Source organism: Polyergus mexicanus, unplaced genomic scaffold (genome assembly GCF_030449975.1).
Source record: "Polyergus mexicanus isolate NDT 795.1 unplaced genomic scaffold, iyPolMexi1.0 SCAF_18, whole genome shotgun sequence".
In the NCBI taxonomy this organism is placed as follows: domain Eukaryota; kingdom Metazoa; phylum Arthropoda; class Insecta; order Hymenoptera; family Formicidae; genus Polyergus; species Polyergus mexicanus.
Window position 1 is genome coordinate 2004166 of NW_027223338.1, and position 19750 is coordinate 2023915.

The 19750-nt window shown below is 30.4% G+C and overlaps 5 protein-coding genes across 10 annotated transcripts; 1 reads left to right on the plus strand and 4 right to left on the minus strand.

Annotated features, from left to right (window-relative positions):
- Nucleotides 1–2761: 2761 nt before the first annotated feature.
- LOC138941388 (uncharacterized) lies at nt 2762–3574 on the minus strand. Its single transcript, XM_070310995.1, has 2 exons — nt 3507–3574; nt 2762–3111 (listed from the first exon to the last, which is right to left on the minus strand). The coding sequence occupies exons 1-2, from the start codon at nt 3572–3574 to the stop codon at nt 2817–2819; spliced, it is 363 nt and encodes a 120-aa protein (XP_070167096.1). The 3' UTR covers nt 2762–2816.
- Nucleotides 3575–4153: 579 nt separating this feature from the next.
- Gxivspla2 (phospholipase A2 group XII) lies at nt 4154–6740 on the minus strand. Its single transcript, XM_070310531.1, has 3 exons — nt 6254–6740; nt 5753–5820; nt 4154–4599 (listed from the first exon to the last, which is right to left on the minus strand). The coding sequence occupies exons 1-3, from the start codon at nt 6486–6488 to the stop codon at nt 4276–4278; spliced, it is 627 nt and encodes a 208-aa protein (XP_070166632.1). The 5' UTR covers nt 6489–6740; the 3' UTR covers nt 4154–4275.
- Nucleotides 5902–10064, plus strand: LOC138941148 (hrp65 protein-like). 4 transcript variants are annotated; one of them, XR_011448126.1, is made up of 4 exons: nt 5902–6452; nt 7796–7965; nt 8045–9319; nt 9399–10064. XR_011448126.1 is itself a non-coding variant. In XM_070310535.1 (3 exons), the coding sequence occupies exons 1-3, from the start codon at nt 6434–6436 to the stop codon at nt 8194–8196; spliced, it is 294 nt and encodes a 97-aa protein (XP_070166636.1). In that variant the 5' UTR covers nt 5921–6433; the 3' UTR covers nt 8197–8287. The 4 variants fall into 4 exon arrangements, 1 of the variants encoding a protein (XP_070166636.1); XR_011448127.1 differs by having other exon boundaries at nt 5902–6444; XR_011448128.1 differs by having other exon boundaries at nt 5902–6307.
- On the minus strand, nt 7068–9363 carry LOC138941146 (uncharacterized). 3 transcript variants are annotated; one of them, XM_070310534.1, is made up of 4 exons: nt 9184–9362; nt 9067–9108; nt 8166–8287; nt 7068–7414 (listed from the first exon to the last, which is right to left on the minus strand). In XM_070310534.1, exons 3-4 carry the CDS (start codon nt 8262–8264, stop codon nt 7217–7219), a joined length of 297 nt encoding a protein of 98 aa, XP_070166635.1. In that variant the 5' UTR covers nt 8265–8287; nt 9067–9108; nt 9184–9362; the 3' UTR covers nt 7068–7216. The 3 variants fall into 3 exon arrangements, with proteins under 3 accessions (XP_070166635.1, XP_070166633.1, XP_070166634.1); XM_070310532.1 differs by lacking the exon at nt 9067–9108 and having other exon boundaries at nt 8166–8306; nt 9184–9363; XM_070310533.1 differs by lacking the exon at nt 9067–9108 and having other exon boundaries at nt 9184–9360.
- Nucleotides 10065–11565: 1501 nt separating the features above from the next.
- LOC138941092 (UDP-glucosyltransferase 2-like) lies at nt 11566–18082 on the minus strand. The gene is made up of 6 exons (XM_070310441.1): nt 17987–18082; nt 17324–17759; nt 14169–14588; nt 12507–12738; nt 12219–12444; nt 11566–11981 (listed from the first exon to the last, which is right to left on the minus strand). Exons 2-6 carry the CDS (start codon nt 17726–17728, stop codon nt 11699–11701), a joined length of 1566 nt encoding a protein of 521 aa, XP_070166542.1. The 5' UTR covers nt 17729–17759; nt 17987–18082; the 3' UTR covers nt 11566–11698.
- Nucleotides 18083–19750: the final 1668 nt, after the last annotated feature.

Genomic DNA, 19750 nt, shown 5'->3' on the forward strand with positions numbered 1-19750 from the left:
AATATTTGAATGAAATATTTTTAATGTATTAGCTTATATGCAGGGTGTCCCATTTTAAAGGACCCACTCAAATATCTCAGAAACACTGCGTTAAATCGAAAAATGTTTCAAACAAAAGTTGTGTGGCTTCAAGGGGGCCATAAGATGGTGACAATGATTTGACCCTGGAAAATCATTTGAAGGTCATGTGAAGATCAACTTTAAAATCTTAAATGGAAACCCCCATTTTTTATTTAGTATTCTTGTAGCTGACATCGAGAGCTTTCCAAAACACTATAATAAAGTATTTTTTCATTAAGTACTTTTTGAGTTATTTTATATTTTAATATGACATATTTTGATATAAAAAATTAAATATTTCGTAAAATATTCAGTTTTCGATAATTTTACCGTAATACTTCTACGTACAGAATAATAAGACAAATTAATTAGTGCCAAAAAAAAAAAACAAATAATTTAAAAAAAAAATACATTGTAAATAATTTTCTTAAAAACTTTTTTTTTTTTTTTTTAATACTAATTGATTTGTCTCATTATTCTGTACATAGAAGTATTACGGTAAGCTTATCAAAAACTAAATATTTTACGAGATATTTAATTTTTTATATCAAAATATGTCAGATTAAAATATAAAATAACTCAAAAAGTACTTAATGAAAAAATACTTTATTATAGTGTTTTGGAAAGCTCTCGATGTCAGCTACAAGAATACTAAATAAAAAATGGGAGTTTCCATTTAAGAATTTAAAGTTGACCTTCACATGACCTTCAAATGATTTTCCAAGATCAAATCATTGTCACCATCTTATGGTCCCCTTGAAGCCACACAACTTTTGTTTGAAACATTTTTCGATTTAACGCAGTGTTTCTGAGATATTTGAGTGGGTCCTTTAAAATGGGACATCCTGTATGCATATACTATAAGCTAATATATTCGAAATCACGTTATTATGCAAATACATATGCCCAATGTTTAACACCAGATTTATTTTTAGAAAAAAAAAACAGAAGGGGAAAAATAAGAAAGGAGGATAATTAATATCCTTCCACATCTTCTCTACTTACGTCCATCGACAGCAGGATGTTTTTCTTCGCTATACTCGAGGAAGGCTCGTATTAAACTGATTCTTAACTTGTCGACACAAAGATTGCACACAAGGTACAATTTAATCATAGTTATCTTCTTTCGAAAGCACGAGTTTGCTTGTGTATTTAAAATAAAAGGAAAGATAAAACGGAGAGATAAAAACGTTATCTTGGTCGGATTTAATCTCAGTCGGCCAAGATATTGTTTCTTTCCCTTCTTCATCCCTGATTGAAAGAGAGAAGAGTGAAAAAAATGCGAATACCTATTTTTAGTAGGGCATTCCTTTGCGAAACCGCAGCGGTGTTACGTTTTATGTATTTATATATATATATATATATATAAATATATATAAATATTTACGAATAAAAAATATTCTGTTTGATATTATCGATTGTTGAACGTTGTTGTTTATTTGGCACACTTGTACTTTACTGTATCATAAAGAAAAAAAAAAAAAAAAGAAAAAAGAAAAAAAAATAACTACGTATCGCTATGATAATCCTTATTGTATTATTACGAAAAATCGATTAATTGTCGCCGACATCATCTTATCGGTATAAAAGTATCAATTTCGATCATCAGCGCCATCGTTCGCATAATTTTTATCAATTGTTATTATTATCATTATTAATATTATTAATTAATAATCTCATTACTACTATTATGACAAGTATGATGAAAAGCGTACACAGACACACTCATACACAACATATAGACATAATAAACGTAATCACATTGTGCGTTATATTTTAATTGTCGCATATATACGATATCACACACGCATTCATTCGGTATTCATTATAGTATGTTTTTATTATCTATCATCGAGAGAGAGGGTAGCTCTAGTTTCGGAAAGGATAAACGGAGCGCGCAAATCTGACTCTTTCGCGAAGCGTCGCGAGAAATTCGCGTTGAAATTATTTTTTGTATCGAAATCGCGAGAGAAAGCGTGCGTGTCCTTCGACTTTCTTTCACGAGATGAGGGAAAGAGTAACGGTAACGTATACACGTATTCGCGTTACCCTCGTAAATATATCACCCTGAACTGTGCGTAATTTCCCCTCCCCTTCTTCCCTACCCTCGTTGGGTGACGCTTCGCGGAACGGTCAACACGGCAAAAAAAAAAAAATAATATATTTATGGTACGAAGCGTTACGAGTTTAATTTTTTCAGACGAAAGAACGAGATAAACGCGAAATGGAAGGAAACGGCAGATCGCCTAGTTTAGGCTTAACTGAATGATAAGATAATTAATAATGTATAAAAATACATCAATATTTATTGTACATAGATCTAAAAAAAAAAGACTACTAACAAATAAAAAAGAAATCAAAAATATATAACTGCATTTTGATCGTTTCCAGATTAATTACATCACTGTCACAACATGTATTGCGCGTCGATTTCCATCCCATCATGAGCTCGAATCTCTAAAAGCTTCACTATTTCATCCTGGACATAAAAATGCGGCTATATTTTGTATTTGAAGGATTTGAAGAGAGAGAGAGAGAGAAAGAGAAAGGAGCGAGTTAAAAAAAATCTATAATTCATATATCTTAAAAAAATATGCATTTTTGATGTGTGCAAATTATATATGGATTCTTATACTTTAAAGTTTATTAACTTTTTGAATGATGAATTTAATCCCCTGGACTTTTACTTCAATCTTTTCATTTAGAGACGATAGAGATATTTATGCGTCCTATTGTTATATTTTTTTTTGCATTGATTACCTCGAACGTGTGGACAAACGCTTCCTCTTCCATTTCCTCTCCTGGCGTCGTTTTTTCTCTGCGTTGGCGAGATCTACATACTTCTTCCTCTGTTCGGGAGTCATTCGGGCCCATAGTTTGCCAGCAGCTCGCGCTATCACGGTGACATGCTCTTTCGGTTTCTTGCTACGCAATCGTAGGAAGAAGATGATGAAAGGATTCGTCGCACGAACGTTATGCCAGTCTCGTGAATTTTGGCCGACCGTTTTGCCATTTCCGTTTGCGGGTCGTCTGTCTTTTCTAGTATCTACGCTACGTGAAAGGCGAAACTGCAAAGTACGCTTTTGCGTGCTTAATAACGATTGATCGCTAATGTTTCGATATCTGTATCTTAAATTATGATGTCAAAAACAAATTATTCTTGCCCTTATATAAATAATTATCCGACAAGAAGAAAATCACTTCTTTTATTATTTTTATAAGAAACCAGGAAAAAAAGAGAGAAATTTTGTTAATGAAATATTTCTCATATGAATATGTTACAAGAAAATTATAATTTTTCTCTTCTTCCGGCATGATTCAAAGTAACAGACTTTTAAGCAAACTATATCTCATATGATCAAAAATGAATACGTCAAAAATTAGAATTATGCGAAGCGAAAAGGCATTGCTTTATTGTTATATGTATAAAATAAAAATTATTTTACCAGCCGTCACTTTTCTTCTTATGATCTTTTTGAGTCTTAGAGGGCTGCGTAGAGCTGGCGTTTCCCATTTCAGTTTTATATTAGCATTAATAATTGTTTTGAAAAATTGGCGTTACTTGACAATTTATTATTAATTATTTTTACCGATCACGGCCGGTAATTTTGTCCAAGACAGTTGTCATGTTGACATTTATATCGTGAAAGACTGTCCCTTGTTTTTTCAAAAGACAAGCACGATTTCGATTACAAAATTATATACAAAATGGAACAGTTCTAGATCTTTGTAACATAGTTCAATATCACACTTGTGCCTTTATCTTATAGTCTTTAAAATCCATTTCAGACAATTTACGAGATTCAAAACAGAAATCATTTTGTAATTACATATGCGGCATATCCTAATATGTATGTGTACATTCTAACATATATCTATATAACTTTTTTGAATGTTTCTGTATTACATGATACGTAAATAGAAGTCAATGAAATTATTAATAAAATTATTAATTGAAATCTGCCCCGCGCGAATTTCGTTGCAAATGGATTGCCTAAAATGGTCTTATATAATACAGCTCCTAATTAGCAACATAATATAAGATATAAAAAGATATTCTATTTCAATTTTTGAATAATCTTTATTTATTGAATCTTATAAACTATGAACATATAAATAACAATAATATTATAGAAATCCTACTTTATTAATTACACTTGTGTTATATATGTAAATATATATTATATTGTCTTTTACTTTTTTTCATGTGCAACGTTATAATTCTCCGCCGGCCTGCGCTGCTTTCTTTGGTTTCTTATTTTTGCTCCATTTATCAGGACAGTAGCAAGCCTCTTTCTGGGCATCAAGAAAACTCTTGCAACCCAATGTGGTTGTCCCTGTGAAAAGGACCTTTGCTGCAGCTTTACATGTGTTGACGATAGTAACGCCGGTAATCTGATACGTATCGCAATATCTGTACAAGCATTTCTTGAATTCCAAATCGCACTTTTCCTTATCCATATTGCAAGTGTCATAGCAAATGTCATGGAAGTCACAACATTTTGTCATTTCAGCAAGTGGGAGGTATTCTTGATTTACCTAAAATTATACAAATATTTTTAACAATTATATTTTAATAAAAATTGCTGTGTGTAATTAATATTATATATGTGTGTATATATGTATATGTATATATATATATATATATATATATATATATATATATATATATATATATATATATATACCTATATATATATATATATATTATATATATAAAGAGAGAGAGGAGGGGGGGGGGGGAGAGAGAGAAAGTCAACAATTATGTTTTTACCTTCTTAAATATGAATATTAAATATATTAAATATATTAAATTAAATATATATTAAATATAAAATATTACAAACTAATTCTAAAAAATTAACGTTAATCCAAATTAAATTAGAAATTTTGATTAAACTGTAGATAATAATAGCATGCTTGTTTGCTCATATATATATATATATATATATAAATTTACACGTGTGCGACATTGAATATTTATTTGGCTAACTATATGTATATTATAGCTATTATACACACACACACACACACACACACACAAGGTGGAGCATTTATATTGAAACACCTAACATCTAAAAAATAAAACAAGATAGAAAGAAATGTTTCAGACAAAAGTTGTTCGGTTCTAAAGGGGTCATAAGATGGTGCCATTTAGTGACCTTGGGTGGAGGCGCTTCGGAGATTTCAATGTCAATCTTGTTTTTTTTAATGGAAACACCAATTTTTTTACATAAATCGATTCCTTGCAATATTCTGCATAAAATGTTATAGGGGTATGATGGCCAAAAGTTTAATAGTTTACGAGATATTTTATACTTTATTTTATCACTTTACTTCGACATAATTTTACATAAACTATGAAATATCTCATAAAATTATTTATTTTGCAATAATGTTACCTTAATATTTTAAGCTCAAAAAATGAGAGACATCAATTGGTGTAAAGAAAATAAAACAAGATTGACATTGAAATCTCCGAAGCGCCTGCACCCAAGGTCAAACTAATGGCACCATCTTATGACCCCCTTGGAACCGAACAACTTTTGTCTAACAATAAAACATTTCTTACTATCTTGCTTTATTTTTTAGATATTTAGGTATCTCAATATAAATGCTCCACTCTGTACATATACGATGCTTCTTAGTATTTATTTATCTAGTTTCCTGAAGAAGCGCCGTAAACACCAACCTCGATTCCGAGAGAACCGCATCCGTTGCTTCGCGGTTTATGATTCCAGTCTGGTTTTGGCGCGGAGCCTGAAAGATTTAAATAATGCGTCATTGAGATTTGCCCAATCACAACGTAGACCATGGCTACGTTTCACTTGACGATTGAAGTATTCGCGAACATAATCTGTCTCTATTTAACTTTCAATGAACGACAAGGAGATGGCATGATCCCACATTGCATTACGATCGCTAAATGGAACGTAACCCGTCAGCTGTTGAGAATATTTCACTTCAAATATCAATATTAAAAAGGATTGCTTAAAGTTTTGCATTTTCTGCGTAGAAAACAATAGAGATACGTATAGAAATCCTTAGAAAAAAAGAGGAATTAAAAATAAAGTGTAAAAGGTGCAGGTAAAACAAAAAGCTCCGAATCGATCGGAATCGACCAATGGTGGCGCGCGATGAAAAGATAACCTGATAACGCGATGAATAAATCCACAAACGTAAATATACGCACCATCGGGACATTGGAAGACGCAGTTCTCCTCCACAGCGGCATCGAGCACTTCATGTATATCTTTGATCTTTCTCGCGACAGTTATGGCATTGGTGAAGAGGTCTTGAAAGACAGACTCCGCCGCCAGCACGGCGTCCCGTAAATTCGACAACAATCCGGCGCCGTAGCCGGACCAGGCGTATGCCAAAAATGTTAACAAGTAGATTATGATTTTACGATATTGCGATAGATCCATTCCTCGTAATGACTTCGATAGTTTTGTTTTGGGATCGATGCGATTGGGCGATCTCCGCTGGACTGCGGATATTTTTAGGTGTACGAATCAAGTAATATAGTCATCACGAATGAACACGTGGTGTTCGCAGATCATGAACACGATGTCGCGCGATTTAATTGTTACAATTATTTGTTAAGTTTCTTGTACTTACATCACTTTACATCTCGCGGTCTAAAATGAACTAGGTATTCTATTTATGATTCGCGACAACGGAGTAGTAAGGGGGAAAAAAAAGTGCAGAAAGTGCACTTTGAAACTAAATTTATTTCTTACCTCATGTCGCACAAGTATTGCGCATAATATAATTATTTTTAATTATCATAATTTATATAGTTTCATAATTTATATACTAAATACAATATACTTAAAACGGTTTCACGTTATGTAGATTTTATACAATATATCGATTTTGTCCAGCCCTATGAGATCAATTTTAAATGTAATTCACATTTAATTCTATATTTTATAAACTCTTTTTGTAAACAATAAAATTTAAGAAAGTTCATACTTAAGAAATTGTCTAAAGTAAAATTAAAATTAATGAATATTCAGCAAATATATTTTCTTTCTTTCGCCTTTACATGAGAGCGTCAGCAGACATGATGATATTATAGAAAAGATTATATTTTATTTTATATTAGATATATTATTTGTCATGTGTCATAGAGCACTTCGAAGATTAAAAGTTAAAATTTTTTTTCAAGCTCGCCATTGTCGAACAATTTCTTCACGTCGGTACCGCCTCCTAAACACTCTCCATTGAGGAATATCCTGGGCACTGTTCTGGCACCTGTTATTTCGCCCAACACATCTTGTATATCTTGTGCGTCTTCCCTGTTGTCCAATTCTATCGCTGTGTATGGTTTGTTTAATGATTCAAACACCTATAAATATCAGCAGTAAATTAGTATGAACAAACAATAAATTAGGGTAGCCAATAAATCTTTTTATTTTTGAGTTTAGTAGAATATAAAGAACCGCATCATGATTGTTTCAAAAATTTCTGATTAATTGTACAAAGATTAATTTTTAATTTTTATTCACAATAAATATAATCAGTCATAAAAGACTTTATATTTCAGATATTTTTTTGAAATAATCGAAATATAAAGTTGGAAAATCATATTCCATGTCATAAAAAAAATTTAGATATCGATGCAAGAAAACTTTTTAATGACTTTGCGAGCTTGTTATTTGGATACAGACGTATAAACATTTGTTGTAACGTTGATAATTAAATGTCATTACTATCATTTAATTTCCAGGAGAATTTGTTAATTATAAACAAGATTGAAATCACTCATTCTCATAGAATTAAACGAACTGTACAAACAGAAGAAGGTATTAAAACGAGAAATAGCGATGGAAGAAGAAAAATTAGATGCTCGAATGGAGTTTGTCAGACATGAACATGAAGTAGAACTTTTGAAAGAAAGTATGTATTTTAATGTATGTACTAGTGTTAAAATATTATCTTTATAATCATATAAATAATCGTATCTTTTATATCGCAGAATTGCGTATACGCGAGGCGGATCGCGAAAGACAGAAGAAAGAGTGGGACATGAAACAGCGACAAGCCGAAAAACAGAAGATTCGCGAGATGGAATTAAAATGTCAATGGGCAAAAGCTACCTCCTTGGCCATTTTGCAGTACGGGCAGTGAGTCTTGGAGAATATGACGACTGAATCCTTTGCGATGAGTTCGTTGACGAGATCTCGCGTGACAGGCATGATTGACTTCTTTGTACTGGAAACTGAACCCATTTGATTGAGCTAAAGAGATCATTCACTTCGATTATGCCTCGCACGTTCGCGTGCACTATTCAATTATAGAGAATTTAAACTGCGCCCGATTTCCGGTATTGTATGAAATCTGATAAAAGAACTTGAGTTTTCTAAAGACTGATAGTATATATTTCTTGCTACAAAATAGATTTTACTATCAGATAGCAAGTCAGATACAGTTCGAATCATTCATTAAACACTCTTTCTGCAATTGAAGATTGCACTTTATTATTAGAAATATCTGAATAAATATTTAACACATTATTATATAGAGGAATAGATCTAAGTACACGTGCGATTTTATTAATGCAAAAAATTACTTGGAAAAATAAAAATAAATCCTGAGCTCAATGAATTTTTTTTTCTTGTTTATATCGGAGACGTGACTAATGTAGGAGAGATAAGGCATAGCAAAACTTGTTTATTTAGGTTACATTATTAATCCGACAAGTCATATATCTCAAGTCGGTTAAAACCAGAATCAGCAGATAGGATATAAACATAACAAAGAATATTTATCATTTCAACAATAAGATTTTTATAAAAATATATACAATGAAAAATGTAATCTAATTAGTTTTTTCATTAATGAATTATATCTTTTGTATTATTTTTTTGTATAAATTCCGCTAACAATTTGCATGAATATGTTATTAATTTCGACAAATCTCATAATGTTGCAAATTCGTGCGCACGAGGCATACACACAAAAAATCTCGTCTCAACATTAGTCATCTTGTGTCATTACAATTTTTGAAGAGGAGTCTCGTCTCGATAAGGATCGATTCGTCTGTAACGCAGGCGATTAATAGTACGTGGCAAACGTCAAGAGAGGAAAAGATTTTCGCACTTGATTCATTCTTACCTTCAATTATTCAACCTCGAATATGTGTTTGGGGTTTAAATATATGTATATTTTCACTAATTGCTGTCAATAATTGGGAAACAGATCGTAAACCCACAGCACGAATTACGCGACTGCTCCAGCTGTTCGGCTGATAGTAAGTTTCCAGCATAGACTTATAGAAATAGACATTATAGACTGCGCGCTCTTACGATTTGGTGATCTTAACATTGAAGGACAGAGATATATTGGCCGGATCTGTTTCTCTCTCGCACAGTTGAAGGAGAGGGGATATCGCGGCTGGCGAAGAGACGAAGAGGAAATGCGTATATACTAGCAGCAGAGAGAACCCTGAGAGAGGCAACGCCGGCGATTTTCGTGAGACGCTTTTTCTAGACACTTTTCGATCTTTTTTTTGATAGACCGGAAATAAGGTGGCGCTGGAAGTGCATATTTTTTAATAATTAATAGCTCAAACGATTGCTCCTTAATTGCTCTGTCAGAATCCACAATTGCTCCCCTTTTAAAATTAATAGTTTTTGAAATATATTTACAAAAAACATAAAATTTATCATTTTTACCCAAAAACATATTTTCAATAGTTTTCTGCAACTATATCCAGCATGAAACGATTACTCTTTAATTACTCCATATTGCACCATCATTATTTTCATGATTTATTGCATTTTTCATCGAAAATTAACAAATTAATCATTTTCCAAGCGATGCTGTCGCCACCTATCGGCCGCCTATCGGAACTATATAGCACAGCAGCCAACGGCGAGAATATTCAAACATAATATAACAGCTCTATTGTTTATAACTGTATCTCAGAAAGTTTAATTAACGTTTCTTATTTACTTTTTGATAGAATAATTGCACCTCGCTTGCTCTATTATGATATTCACGATCGTTCCATTTGTATCATTAATCTTTTTATGATATATTAGCAAAAAAAAAAACCAATAATTTTCTTGGAAAAACATATTTTCCGTAGTCTACTGCTAGTATATCCAATATAAAATGATTGTTCGTTAATTACTTCATATTTAAGATCGTCTTAAGCCTGTATCAGACTATGCATTGAAAATTGAGATTCAAGATTCAAGATTGAAATTTGACCAATCAGAACAAAGAAATTTTAATCCTTTTTGTTCTGATTAGTCAAATTTCAATCTTTAGTCTTCAATCTTTCATTTTCAATGCATAGTCTGATACGGGCTTTACGCGTTGTTCGTTGCCGTCCTTAGATAGGACCAAACATGTTTCAATACGTTAAGGCCATCGCACGTTCAAAAGTTTTAGTCGTAATCGTAAGGCCGTAAGCAAATCGACCAATCACAATCAAGCATTCTAAATATAATAAGAATGTTTGAACTGTGATTGGTCGATTTGTTTACGGCCTTTTTTTACATGCAATGTTCTTAAGTCTGTATCAGACTATTGAAAATTAAAGATTAAGAATTGGAATTTGACTAATTAGAATAAAAGGAACTAAAATTTCTTTGTCTTGATTGATCAAATTTCAATCTTCAATCTTCGATCTCAATCACTTTTGCATAAGCGCATAATCACAAGCATAAGGAAATTGATTGGTCAATTTCGTTATGCATAAGGAAATGGAATGTTGAAACAACTGTTTTGCTTTGTTACTATAATATCGATGATACTTCGTATCATATCAATGAGATAAAGAAATAGCACGATTGTCAATTCTTGTTTGACATTATTTTGTTAATGCAATTTACAAAAAAAAAAAAAAAAAAAAAACAAATACAAAAGTTATTTATTTATTAATTATAATATAATAGTGAATAATAAATAGCGTTAGAAATATATTGATATTAATATATATATTTTTGTACAATAATATAAAATCAGATATAACAAAATAAATTATTTTGTAGAAATATAAAACACGATTTTAGTAGTAGAAAAAGTAAACAATAACTTAACTTAACATAAACAATAACTTACTTTGAAATAAAATTGTATATAAGATTTTAATATAAACTGTAATACATATAGGTTTATAATTAAATTCTTTATATGAATATATAAAATGTAATATACAATATATCATATATATTATATTTTTATATATTATATTTTTATTTTTAATTTATATACGTATATATATGTAGATTTCGAAAAAATTAATACTAATATCCGATTTTGCTAATAAAACACCAACAATTTTTTTATAATATAGATATAAAAATAAAAGCGAAATATGAAATATATATATATATATATATATAAAATAAACTTTTTTATTCCCAAAATATTCCCAGATATCAGTTTCACTAAAAGAGAGAGCGAGAGAGAGAGAGAGAGGGAATGGTAAAGAGAAAATTTATTACAGTTTAGAAAAAATATAATTTTTCTTTATTCTCTTTTTATTATTCAATAGTGTATTTATTAAGAATATAACTGGTTTTTCTTAAATGCGTAATGCATCAATTAATCTTAAATATATGGTAGTCTTAAATACAGAAAACAAAATGTATCTAATATCTAAAAACAATATGATTAATTAATTTCTTTTCTTTGTATGCAATGAACTTTGGTAAGCTTCATTTATCATTTTCAACAAGAAACGCACGACAAATACTATAGCGATAATAATAATTGCTATGCAAAGTAGAAGAAAGACGAACACATCGACGAGAGATAATTGCCACCAAGTCAAATCCAATGCAGGCGATCGCAAGGCATCGCTGCCGTATTTAATAATATATTCGATCCAAAAAATAGCGGTATCAAGCGCGTTTAACGGCCGATCGAGAAATTTTTGAGACAAGTTTCGAGCAGATTCTCTGAAACAAACAAATAATGAGAAAAATATAAGCTAAGAGCTAATTTATCGTTGAAAGCGAAAGATAAGAACTTGCAAATTTGAATTAACAATCAAATATTCATAGCATATTTAAGACTAATTAGATATAAATCATGAGCTACGTGTATCACATCTGTAAATACATAGAGATATTCTCTCGTCTGTTAAAAAAAATTGTTAGTTTTTATGAAATTAGAAACAGATTGTGTGCTAGTACTTGTATATAGGATCCCATAAGACTGCGTTTAAGGCTGCGTCCATGTCTTTTTCTGTCATTTTTTTCAAGTCCAATCGCACGGCAATGTTTTTGGCAACATATGCATCAATATTCATAAACTGATCGGCAAAGAGTGGTATACCGATCATTGGGACACCGTATGCTACCGCTTCCTGCGTTCCCATGAGTCCGCCATGAGTGATGAAGGCTCTTATCTTAGGATGCTCTACGACAGCATTGTGTTTACATAGTGAATAATTTTATAATTTCTACAAAGTAATGACTCACTCAATATTTTAATTTGCGACATCCAAGGAGATATGTAAACATTTTCGGGTAAATCAGGTGGCAAATTTTCCGGATTCGGTATCTTCATTAAAACACGCACGGGTGCTATTTTGCTTAAAGAAGCGTAAAGTATATTCAGGAACTCGCGTGGAAACGTCTCAATCAATATCATAGAACCAAAAGTGAAGTAGACGAAACCGTCTTTACTATCGTTTATCCATTTTTCCACATCCTGCGAAAAAATTCGTTGCAAAACGAATATATATATATATATATTACGATAAAATTATCGAAAACTGAATATTTTACGAAATATTTAATTTTTTATATCAAAATATGTCAGATTAAAATATAAAATAACTCAAAAAGTACTTAATGAAAAAATACTTTATTATAGTGTTTTGGAAAGCTCTCGATGTCAGCTACAAGAATACTAAATAAAAAATGGGGGTTTCCATTTAAGATTTTAAAGTTGACCTTCACATGACCTTCAAATGATTTTCCAAGGTCAAATCATTGTCACCATCTTATGGCCCCCTTGAAACCAAACAACTTTTGTCTGAAACATTTTTCTCTTCCGGACTTGGTTTTTGAGATATTCGACTGGATGAATTAAAATGGGCCACCCAGTATATATATATATATGTATATATATACATACATTTGTTTACGCTATACGTTTATGTTATATCTTTCATAGATAATAATTAAAAGAAAGAAACATAATTAATATTCTATTTTTTAAACTCGTATCATTTGTGTTATCAGTAACTAAGAGATAATGTTATAATAGATTCAGGTCATATGATATTTTCGCTATTAAAGAAAATAGATTATTATAAAATATTTCATAATATCGTCAAATGGAATTAGAATTATCATGTTTAATACATTTATCGCGTGTCATTATTCATCAATTATTCTTTCTATATATCAGTATCACGCAAAAAAGATCTATACATCAACAAATAAATCATAATTTAAAAAAAACCATTGCTGAAAAATTATGTACAATACGATTGAATGATGTTATTGTCTTTTATGCGATTGGCTAATTGGTTTTTTCACTGTACATTTATTTCGTATATCATAAATCATGAACTATTGTTACCGTGCTAATCATTTATTTTGATAATTTTGTTAATGAGTATTAATGTAATACTATGTATAAAGATATAAAATGTTGTAATAATCTGAAAATTAATTAAACTTTACATAATTATACATATTAAATATCTACCAACTCTCTCTCTCTCTCTCTCTCTCCCCCTCTGCCTCTCCCTTTCTCTCTCAATCTTTCTCTCTCCCTTTTTTTCTCTAAATATATTTCTCTATTAAACTCTGATAAATTAAATTTTTAAACCGCAATTGATATATTGATTTTTTATTTCTTTCTTTCAAAACACTGATGATAAGCCAACAAATTGATTTTTAAGATTTGATCTTTAAAGATTTACAAATATGCAAACACACAATATGCAAAGGGCATAAAAAAATTTACATGCTGATAATTCTTTAAAGCGTTTTTTATGAAATATTATCAAGTATTATTAGTGTGACTACAAGAAACTAAATTGTCCCTCACGAATCGCGCAAATCGCTTCATGTGCCATATTGAATAAGTGGAAATGGTTCTTATATAGATTGAAAGAGTCGACTTACAGGTTGTAACGTTAAGCCTTCGTCCTGGATATGCAGTCCCCCCACATCCACAGCGGCAGGTATCTTTGGCTGAATCCCATTTAGAGAAAAGTGAGAATTGATGAGGATCAATGCTATTTTGGATTCTATTTCCCGTACACCCGGCATGTCATGTCCAAAGTGCTTTCTTATTATCTCGTCCTGCACTCTCGTGAGATAATTAAAGTACAACTTGGAATGGAGCGTGTGCAGCGTATTGTACAAACGTTGCCAGAAATTCATGGGAGTAGTAAAACTCAAATCATTGCTCGGTATGAAAGCCAAGTTCTCTGGTTGAGCGATCAGTGGAAATTGCCATGGGAACAGTGACATTGTGCTGATCCCGATCAAAGGAATGTTCCACAAATGCGCGATGATTCCGAAACAATGAGCACCAAAGACCTAACATAGAGCATATATCTTAAAACGTACGATATAAGAGATATCAGTGTAAAAGTTTGTGATATTAATATAAATTAGCGAATATTGTTAGCGAGAATAATTGATCTAAAATATTTGCCAAAGTATAAAAAACATTACATATAATTTGAAGTAATACATATTTATCAACTAAAACGGTTATCACTGGCTTCGTTGTACTTTTAGATAGGAAAAGAATCATTCCAACTTCGTTAAAAAGATTCTGAACTCTTTATTTAATTTACAATAAAATCGGATACAGAAACGAGAAGCACTTAAATCTTATTAGATAATCGCAGAGAGACTTACACATTGCAAAAAAATTGATGTATCAATATTTGTTGATAAATAAACTTTCTGTCTTTAAACGTAAGAAAATTCTATATACATTACATGCAAAGTGAAATAACTCGTGAACTGGAAAGAATGAATATTTTTCTACATAATTTTTTGTGCGCCGAATCCAAATCCACAAAATAAAATAGCCTATCACATCAGGTTTTCGAGAAAAACGGGATTGAAACCCTTAAAAAACACGTTTTTTACCATTTTCGAAAATTCATAGCAGACGAATGTACGATGTACAAGAGACTTTAGACAAGGCTCAAATGAATAGTAAAAAAAAAAAAAAAAATAGTAAAAATTTTAATCATAGATTCAATATTATATTCAACATGAGATTAAAAGTGCTTAATCGCACAAAAACGTTTTTTTTTATTTGTTGAAAAAAATTATAATTTTTTTCATTAAATTATAATTTTTTACTTTTATCTGTGAGTAAATAATGTCACTCACTTTTAATCTCGCGTATTGAATCTATGATTAAAATTTTGCTGTTTGCATCGTTCTATTGAGGTTCAATAGTACTTGCGGTAAAAGATTTAATATTTTTATATTAAAGTACAATGTTCAAATTCTTATTTGAGCCCTGTCTGAAGTTTCTTGCACGTCGGATTTATTTGCTACAAATTTTCAAAAATGGTAAAAAATGCTTTTCTTGGGAGATTCAACCCTGTTTTTCTCGAAATCCTGACGTCATAGGCCATTTTGTCTTGCGGATTTAGATTCAATGCACAAAAACTATAGGAAAAGGAAACTACTTATTTTTTCCGGACCGCAAAATTATGCAGACTTGTGCTATTAATGATAGTTGTAGCATACATCATAGTGTCAATGCCTTCACGAGTATCATATTAAAAAAAATTGAAAAAATAAAAAAATTTGAAATTTTGAAAGAAGTTTGAATAGCAGATAGCTATTACAATGTTTAATAAAAAAAAACTTGGATATTTGATTTCAGATATGATCTACGAACGTTTTCATGCACACTGTGCAGTCACCTAAAAATTGGAGGATCTCCACAAATATTCCCATAACTTAAAAAAAAATTTTTTTTTATGTTGAAGATTTTTGTTTAAGTAGTTAATAATATTGTATTAATATCGTAAAAAAATTGAGAAATTTTTATCAAGTCGTTGCGCTGCAAAATAATCTAGAAAGTATACTCATTTTTCGAGGTTTCAAACGGGTATGCCCCCTTAAGCACATGAGAGTAGCTTATCTAAAGCCGATTTTACATTTGTCGTACGACAAACTTTTTAAGTGCATTGATTAGCTAATTTCTAGAGACTCGAGAAAGTTTCTATTTTGCAGCCAATCAATATGCTTAAAAAGTTTGTCGTACGACAAATATAGTATCGGCCTAAGAGTGTATATATATTTAATAATAAAGGAAAAAAAAAACATTTTGTTTTAATTCAGCATTCTTAAATTTTAGTTGTTAATAGCAGTTTTTAATTATCAGCTGTTTTAGTTTTATTAATATAAATAATTTATTTAGTCTTGTGTAGGATTTTATTATCAATTCACATTGTATTCTATTATAATCTATTGCATTTTGTTACATGTTTAATGATTCTATTAATATTCCATCACTAATTCATACATTTACTCACATTTTTCTAAATAACGTTTGTATACATTGCTTTTTCTTTGATTTTTGGATATTAATTAAAATAAAATTACATAGGCTCAAAGAGATAAATCAATATAAGGTATAATGTTAAGTCAATACCAGAGCCGAAACAGCTTATGTAAAAGCGTGCGAGAATGTATATTAATCCGAAAACTGACAATGAGTATAAATTGAAAAATTAAGTCACAAAAAGAAAATTACATTGATCAGACGTTTCGATCTCCGCTTTAGGATCCTTTTCAGTGGAACATAATATTAAGCCGTTACGTAAACATAAATATAAAAGTAATCGCGAATCGATAAAAATAAGGTCAATAAATTCGTTGTGTCATATAAACAATATCCATGTTAATAATAAAACGGAAAATAATTTAAATTGTATAGCTTAATATTATGTTCCAGTATAGGCTTCTCTAACTTCGCAATGGGACGCTATTCTGTATACAGTTACTGACAACTGTAAGTTCTGTAAATGTCGTTGCGCATATTTTTTCATATATCAAAATACACACGCAACGACATTTATATAACTTACAGCTATCGGTAGCCGCGCATGTACAGAATAGCGACCCTGAAACATATTGGAAAATAGCTGCGCAACAATGCATAACGATAGCGGATTTGTGAAAAATATTTTTAATTTTTCTTAGTATACTTTAATATTCTTTTTCACAAAAGATATAATAAGAAAAATCTGAATGCAATGAAAAACCTGGCGCTGTATACTAAGATTTTTACTCACTTCTATGAGCACCGCGTCATAAGGTGGATCTTTCGGTGGATTACGCGCCAGCTCTTGAATTGCCGGATTTTCCAAATATCCACAAATATCATTGCCTACCACTGTTGCAATAGTATACGCTAGATTTCCTCTAAACATCTGTTGCATGCGTTCATATGATATATTGTTAACGAATACTAGAGACGGCACAAGCTCCACAATATCAGTATAATTAGGATAAGATCTCTTCAACGGAAAGGAACTGATCACGTCGACCTGATGACCCTTCCTGGATAAGCCTTTCAACAATTGCTCGAACATAATAAAATGGCTCCTACCATAAAAGGGAAAGAGTCCGAGCAAACGATATCCATGACAAACTGACAGGCAGAATAACCAAAAAAATACTATTTTTGGCATCCGCATTTTTTCACGCACTACTATATGAATCTGAATCCTAGAGATAAAGAAATGATTAATTCGATAAATTTTTTTGTTGGAACTTTCTATTGCTTTATTTGAAATTATTTGGATTCTATTATTATATTTGATTTGTTTTTTAAATTAATTTCATTAAATTTGAACTTTTTTTTAGACGTGATGAGTTTTATCTTAATTGTTAATATATTTAAATATCCAGTTAAATATTCTCTATCTTTATGAGTAATTTGGCTATTATTATACACAATATATTGTAGAATAAAATGATTAAATATAATAAACACTGTAAATATTATATAATGACACGTATGGCACTCTGTCAACTATATAACTGACAATAAGTGGTATATAAGACTGACAATTTTAAGTATAAATGGTTGCTTAAGTCATATATACATATGTATATATATATAACATAGTAGGGATAAGTGCGTGTATCTAATCAGCATGTTTATCTAAACATAATACTTTTGGTTCCTTGCTTCCCATACAGCACCGCAAGATTGCAATAACATTGCAGCAACATTTTTCTGCAAGATTGCAATATTGCAGAAACATTGCGAAATGTTGCTGCAACGTTGTTATGATATTGCAGCAACAGTAAAATGTCAGCCTACAGAAATATTGCAGCAACATAGCAATATAATATATATGCAATAATGCTTTATGTATATTTATCGACATAATATCCTTAACACATGAAAAAAATAATAAGAAATTAGGCCTATAAGAGTCAGGATTTAGCGTGTATATAATTTTTCTGTATTATAATAATAACAAAATTATAAAATGTAAATTTTTCAGTACACATTCGACTTCCTTCAGTGACAGAGAATATCTAAGAGAAATAAGAAAAAACTCAATTTGCAATTGTGTAAATTCACAATTTCTTTGTATACGAAATATTCAGATATCCACGGATGCAAAAAGATTGTGGTGGATTTACGCATACAACGAGTTTTTACACATCTCTCTTGTCTTTATATAATCTCAAAATTTATTTATTAAAATCTAAAGTATCTTTTGCATATTAGAAAATTATTATCAAATTTTTGATTTTATATAAGAATGGAAACTATTAAAAGAATTCTTAGTCCAATGTCTGAGCCCCTGTATTATGGTCATATCATACGACTTAAATTAACAAAAATAGTTATTATATCTTTTTAATCTTACTAGCCACTCTTTGTAAACTTTATATAATCATCATGATTAAAAATTAAATGCGGAATAGATAGCGCAATATACGTCGCTTAGTGGTAAACAAATGAACTAGCGATTATTGAATACTTTTTTTGTAATATTTTCGGAATGTTGCTGTAACATTGCTAAAGTTATATTGTAAAATAATGTCTTTCCAATATTTCTGCAACATTAAACTGCAATATGCAATATTACAATGTTGCAGCAATGTTGTTGCAAGCTTCAATACTGTATGGGTTTTGTATGAAATTCATAAGTGTAATATGTCAATCATTCCAAATATATAATCAATTAAAATATGAAAACAAGTTAAGTAGCCAAGTATATAAAAGCAGTTCAGTTTTGCAGAGTTTGTAATTTGCAATAGTATTTGTTTGATAAAATCAGTCTTGTATTTATAGAAATATTATAGATTTTCTCGAGAAAATTAAAATGCATTTTATTTTTATAAAATTATGCTATTATGTCTCCCCCAAATAAATATTATATATAATATATAAAATAGCACAATTATATTGCAGATTTTATTAGTACAAATAGTACATCATAAACTCTACTTAACTCTTACTACAATAACGTCGATCACATCGATCACTAATTTCGAGTTTAAAAGTGCTTTGTGCCAAACTGATTGACTTGTTTTGAAATTAATCATGGCTTTGCCAGATAGGCCTGGAACGAAAAGGATTAGGATTAAAGTGATATACAGAAACTTGGCGTGCCCGTATCGCATTATACCATAAGTCATATATTTTTATTAATATATCGATAATGATTTTTGATAATCTTTTGGAAATTTTTGTT

Bases quoted from the DNA above. Each gene is read 5' to 3' on its own strand.
- LOC138941388 (XM_070310995.1), bottom strand. From the start codon at position 3,574: ATGGGAAACGCCAGCTCTACGCAGCCCTCTAAGACTCAAAAAGATCAT. The intron at 3,112-3,506 runs GTAAAATAATTT...CCTTTCACGTAG, and splicing joins AAGAAGAAAAGTGACGGCTG to CGTAGATACTAGAAAAGACA.
- LOC138941148 (XM_070310535.1), top strand. The intron at 7,966-8,044 runs GTATGTATTTTA...TTTATATCGCAG, and splicing joins AGTAGAACTTTTGAAAGAAA to AATTGCGTATACGCGAGGCG.
- Gxivspla2 (XM_070310531.1), bottom strand. From the start codon at position 6,488: ATGGATCTATCGCAATATCGTAAAATCATAATCTACTTGTTAACATTT. The intron at 5,821-6,253 runs GTGCGTATATTT...TAAATCTTTCAG, and splicing joins CGTCTTCCAATGTCCCGATG to GCTCCGCGCCAAAACCAGAC. The intron at 4,600-5,752 runs GTTGGTGTTTAC...GTATAATTTTAG, and splicing joins GCGGTTCTCTCGGAATCGAG to GTAAATCAAGAATACCTCCC.
- LOC138941146 (XM_070310532.1), bottom strand. From the start codon at position 8,297: ATGGGTTCAGTTTCCAGTACAAAGAAGTCAATCATGCCTGTCACGCGA. The intron at 7,415-8,165 runs GTAGCTTTTGCC...TGATATTTATAG, and splicing joins ACTGCAAAATGGCCAAGGAG to GTGTTTGAATCATTAAACAA.
- LOC138941092 (XM_070310441.1), bottom strand. From the start codon at position 17,728: ATGCGGATGCCAAAAATAGTATTTTTTTGGTTATTCTGCCTGTCAGTT. The intron at 12,739-14,168 runs GTAAGTCGACTC...ATTTTTTCGCAG, and splicing joins AAGGCTTAACGTTACAACCT to GATGTGGAAAAATGGATAAA. The intron at 12,445-12,506 runs GTGAGTCATTAC...ATGCTGTCGTAG, and splicing joins GTCGCAAATTAAAATATTGA to AGCATCCTAAGATAAGAGCC.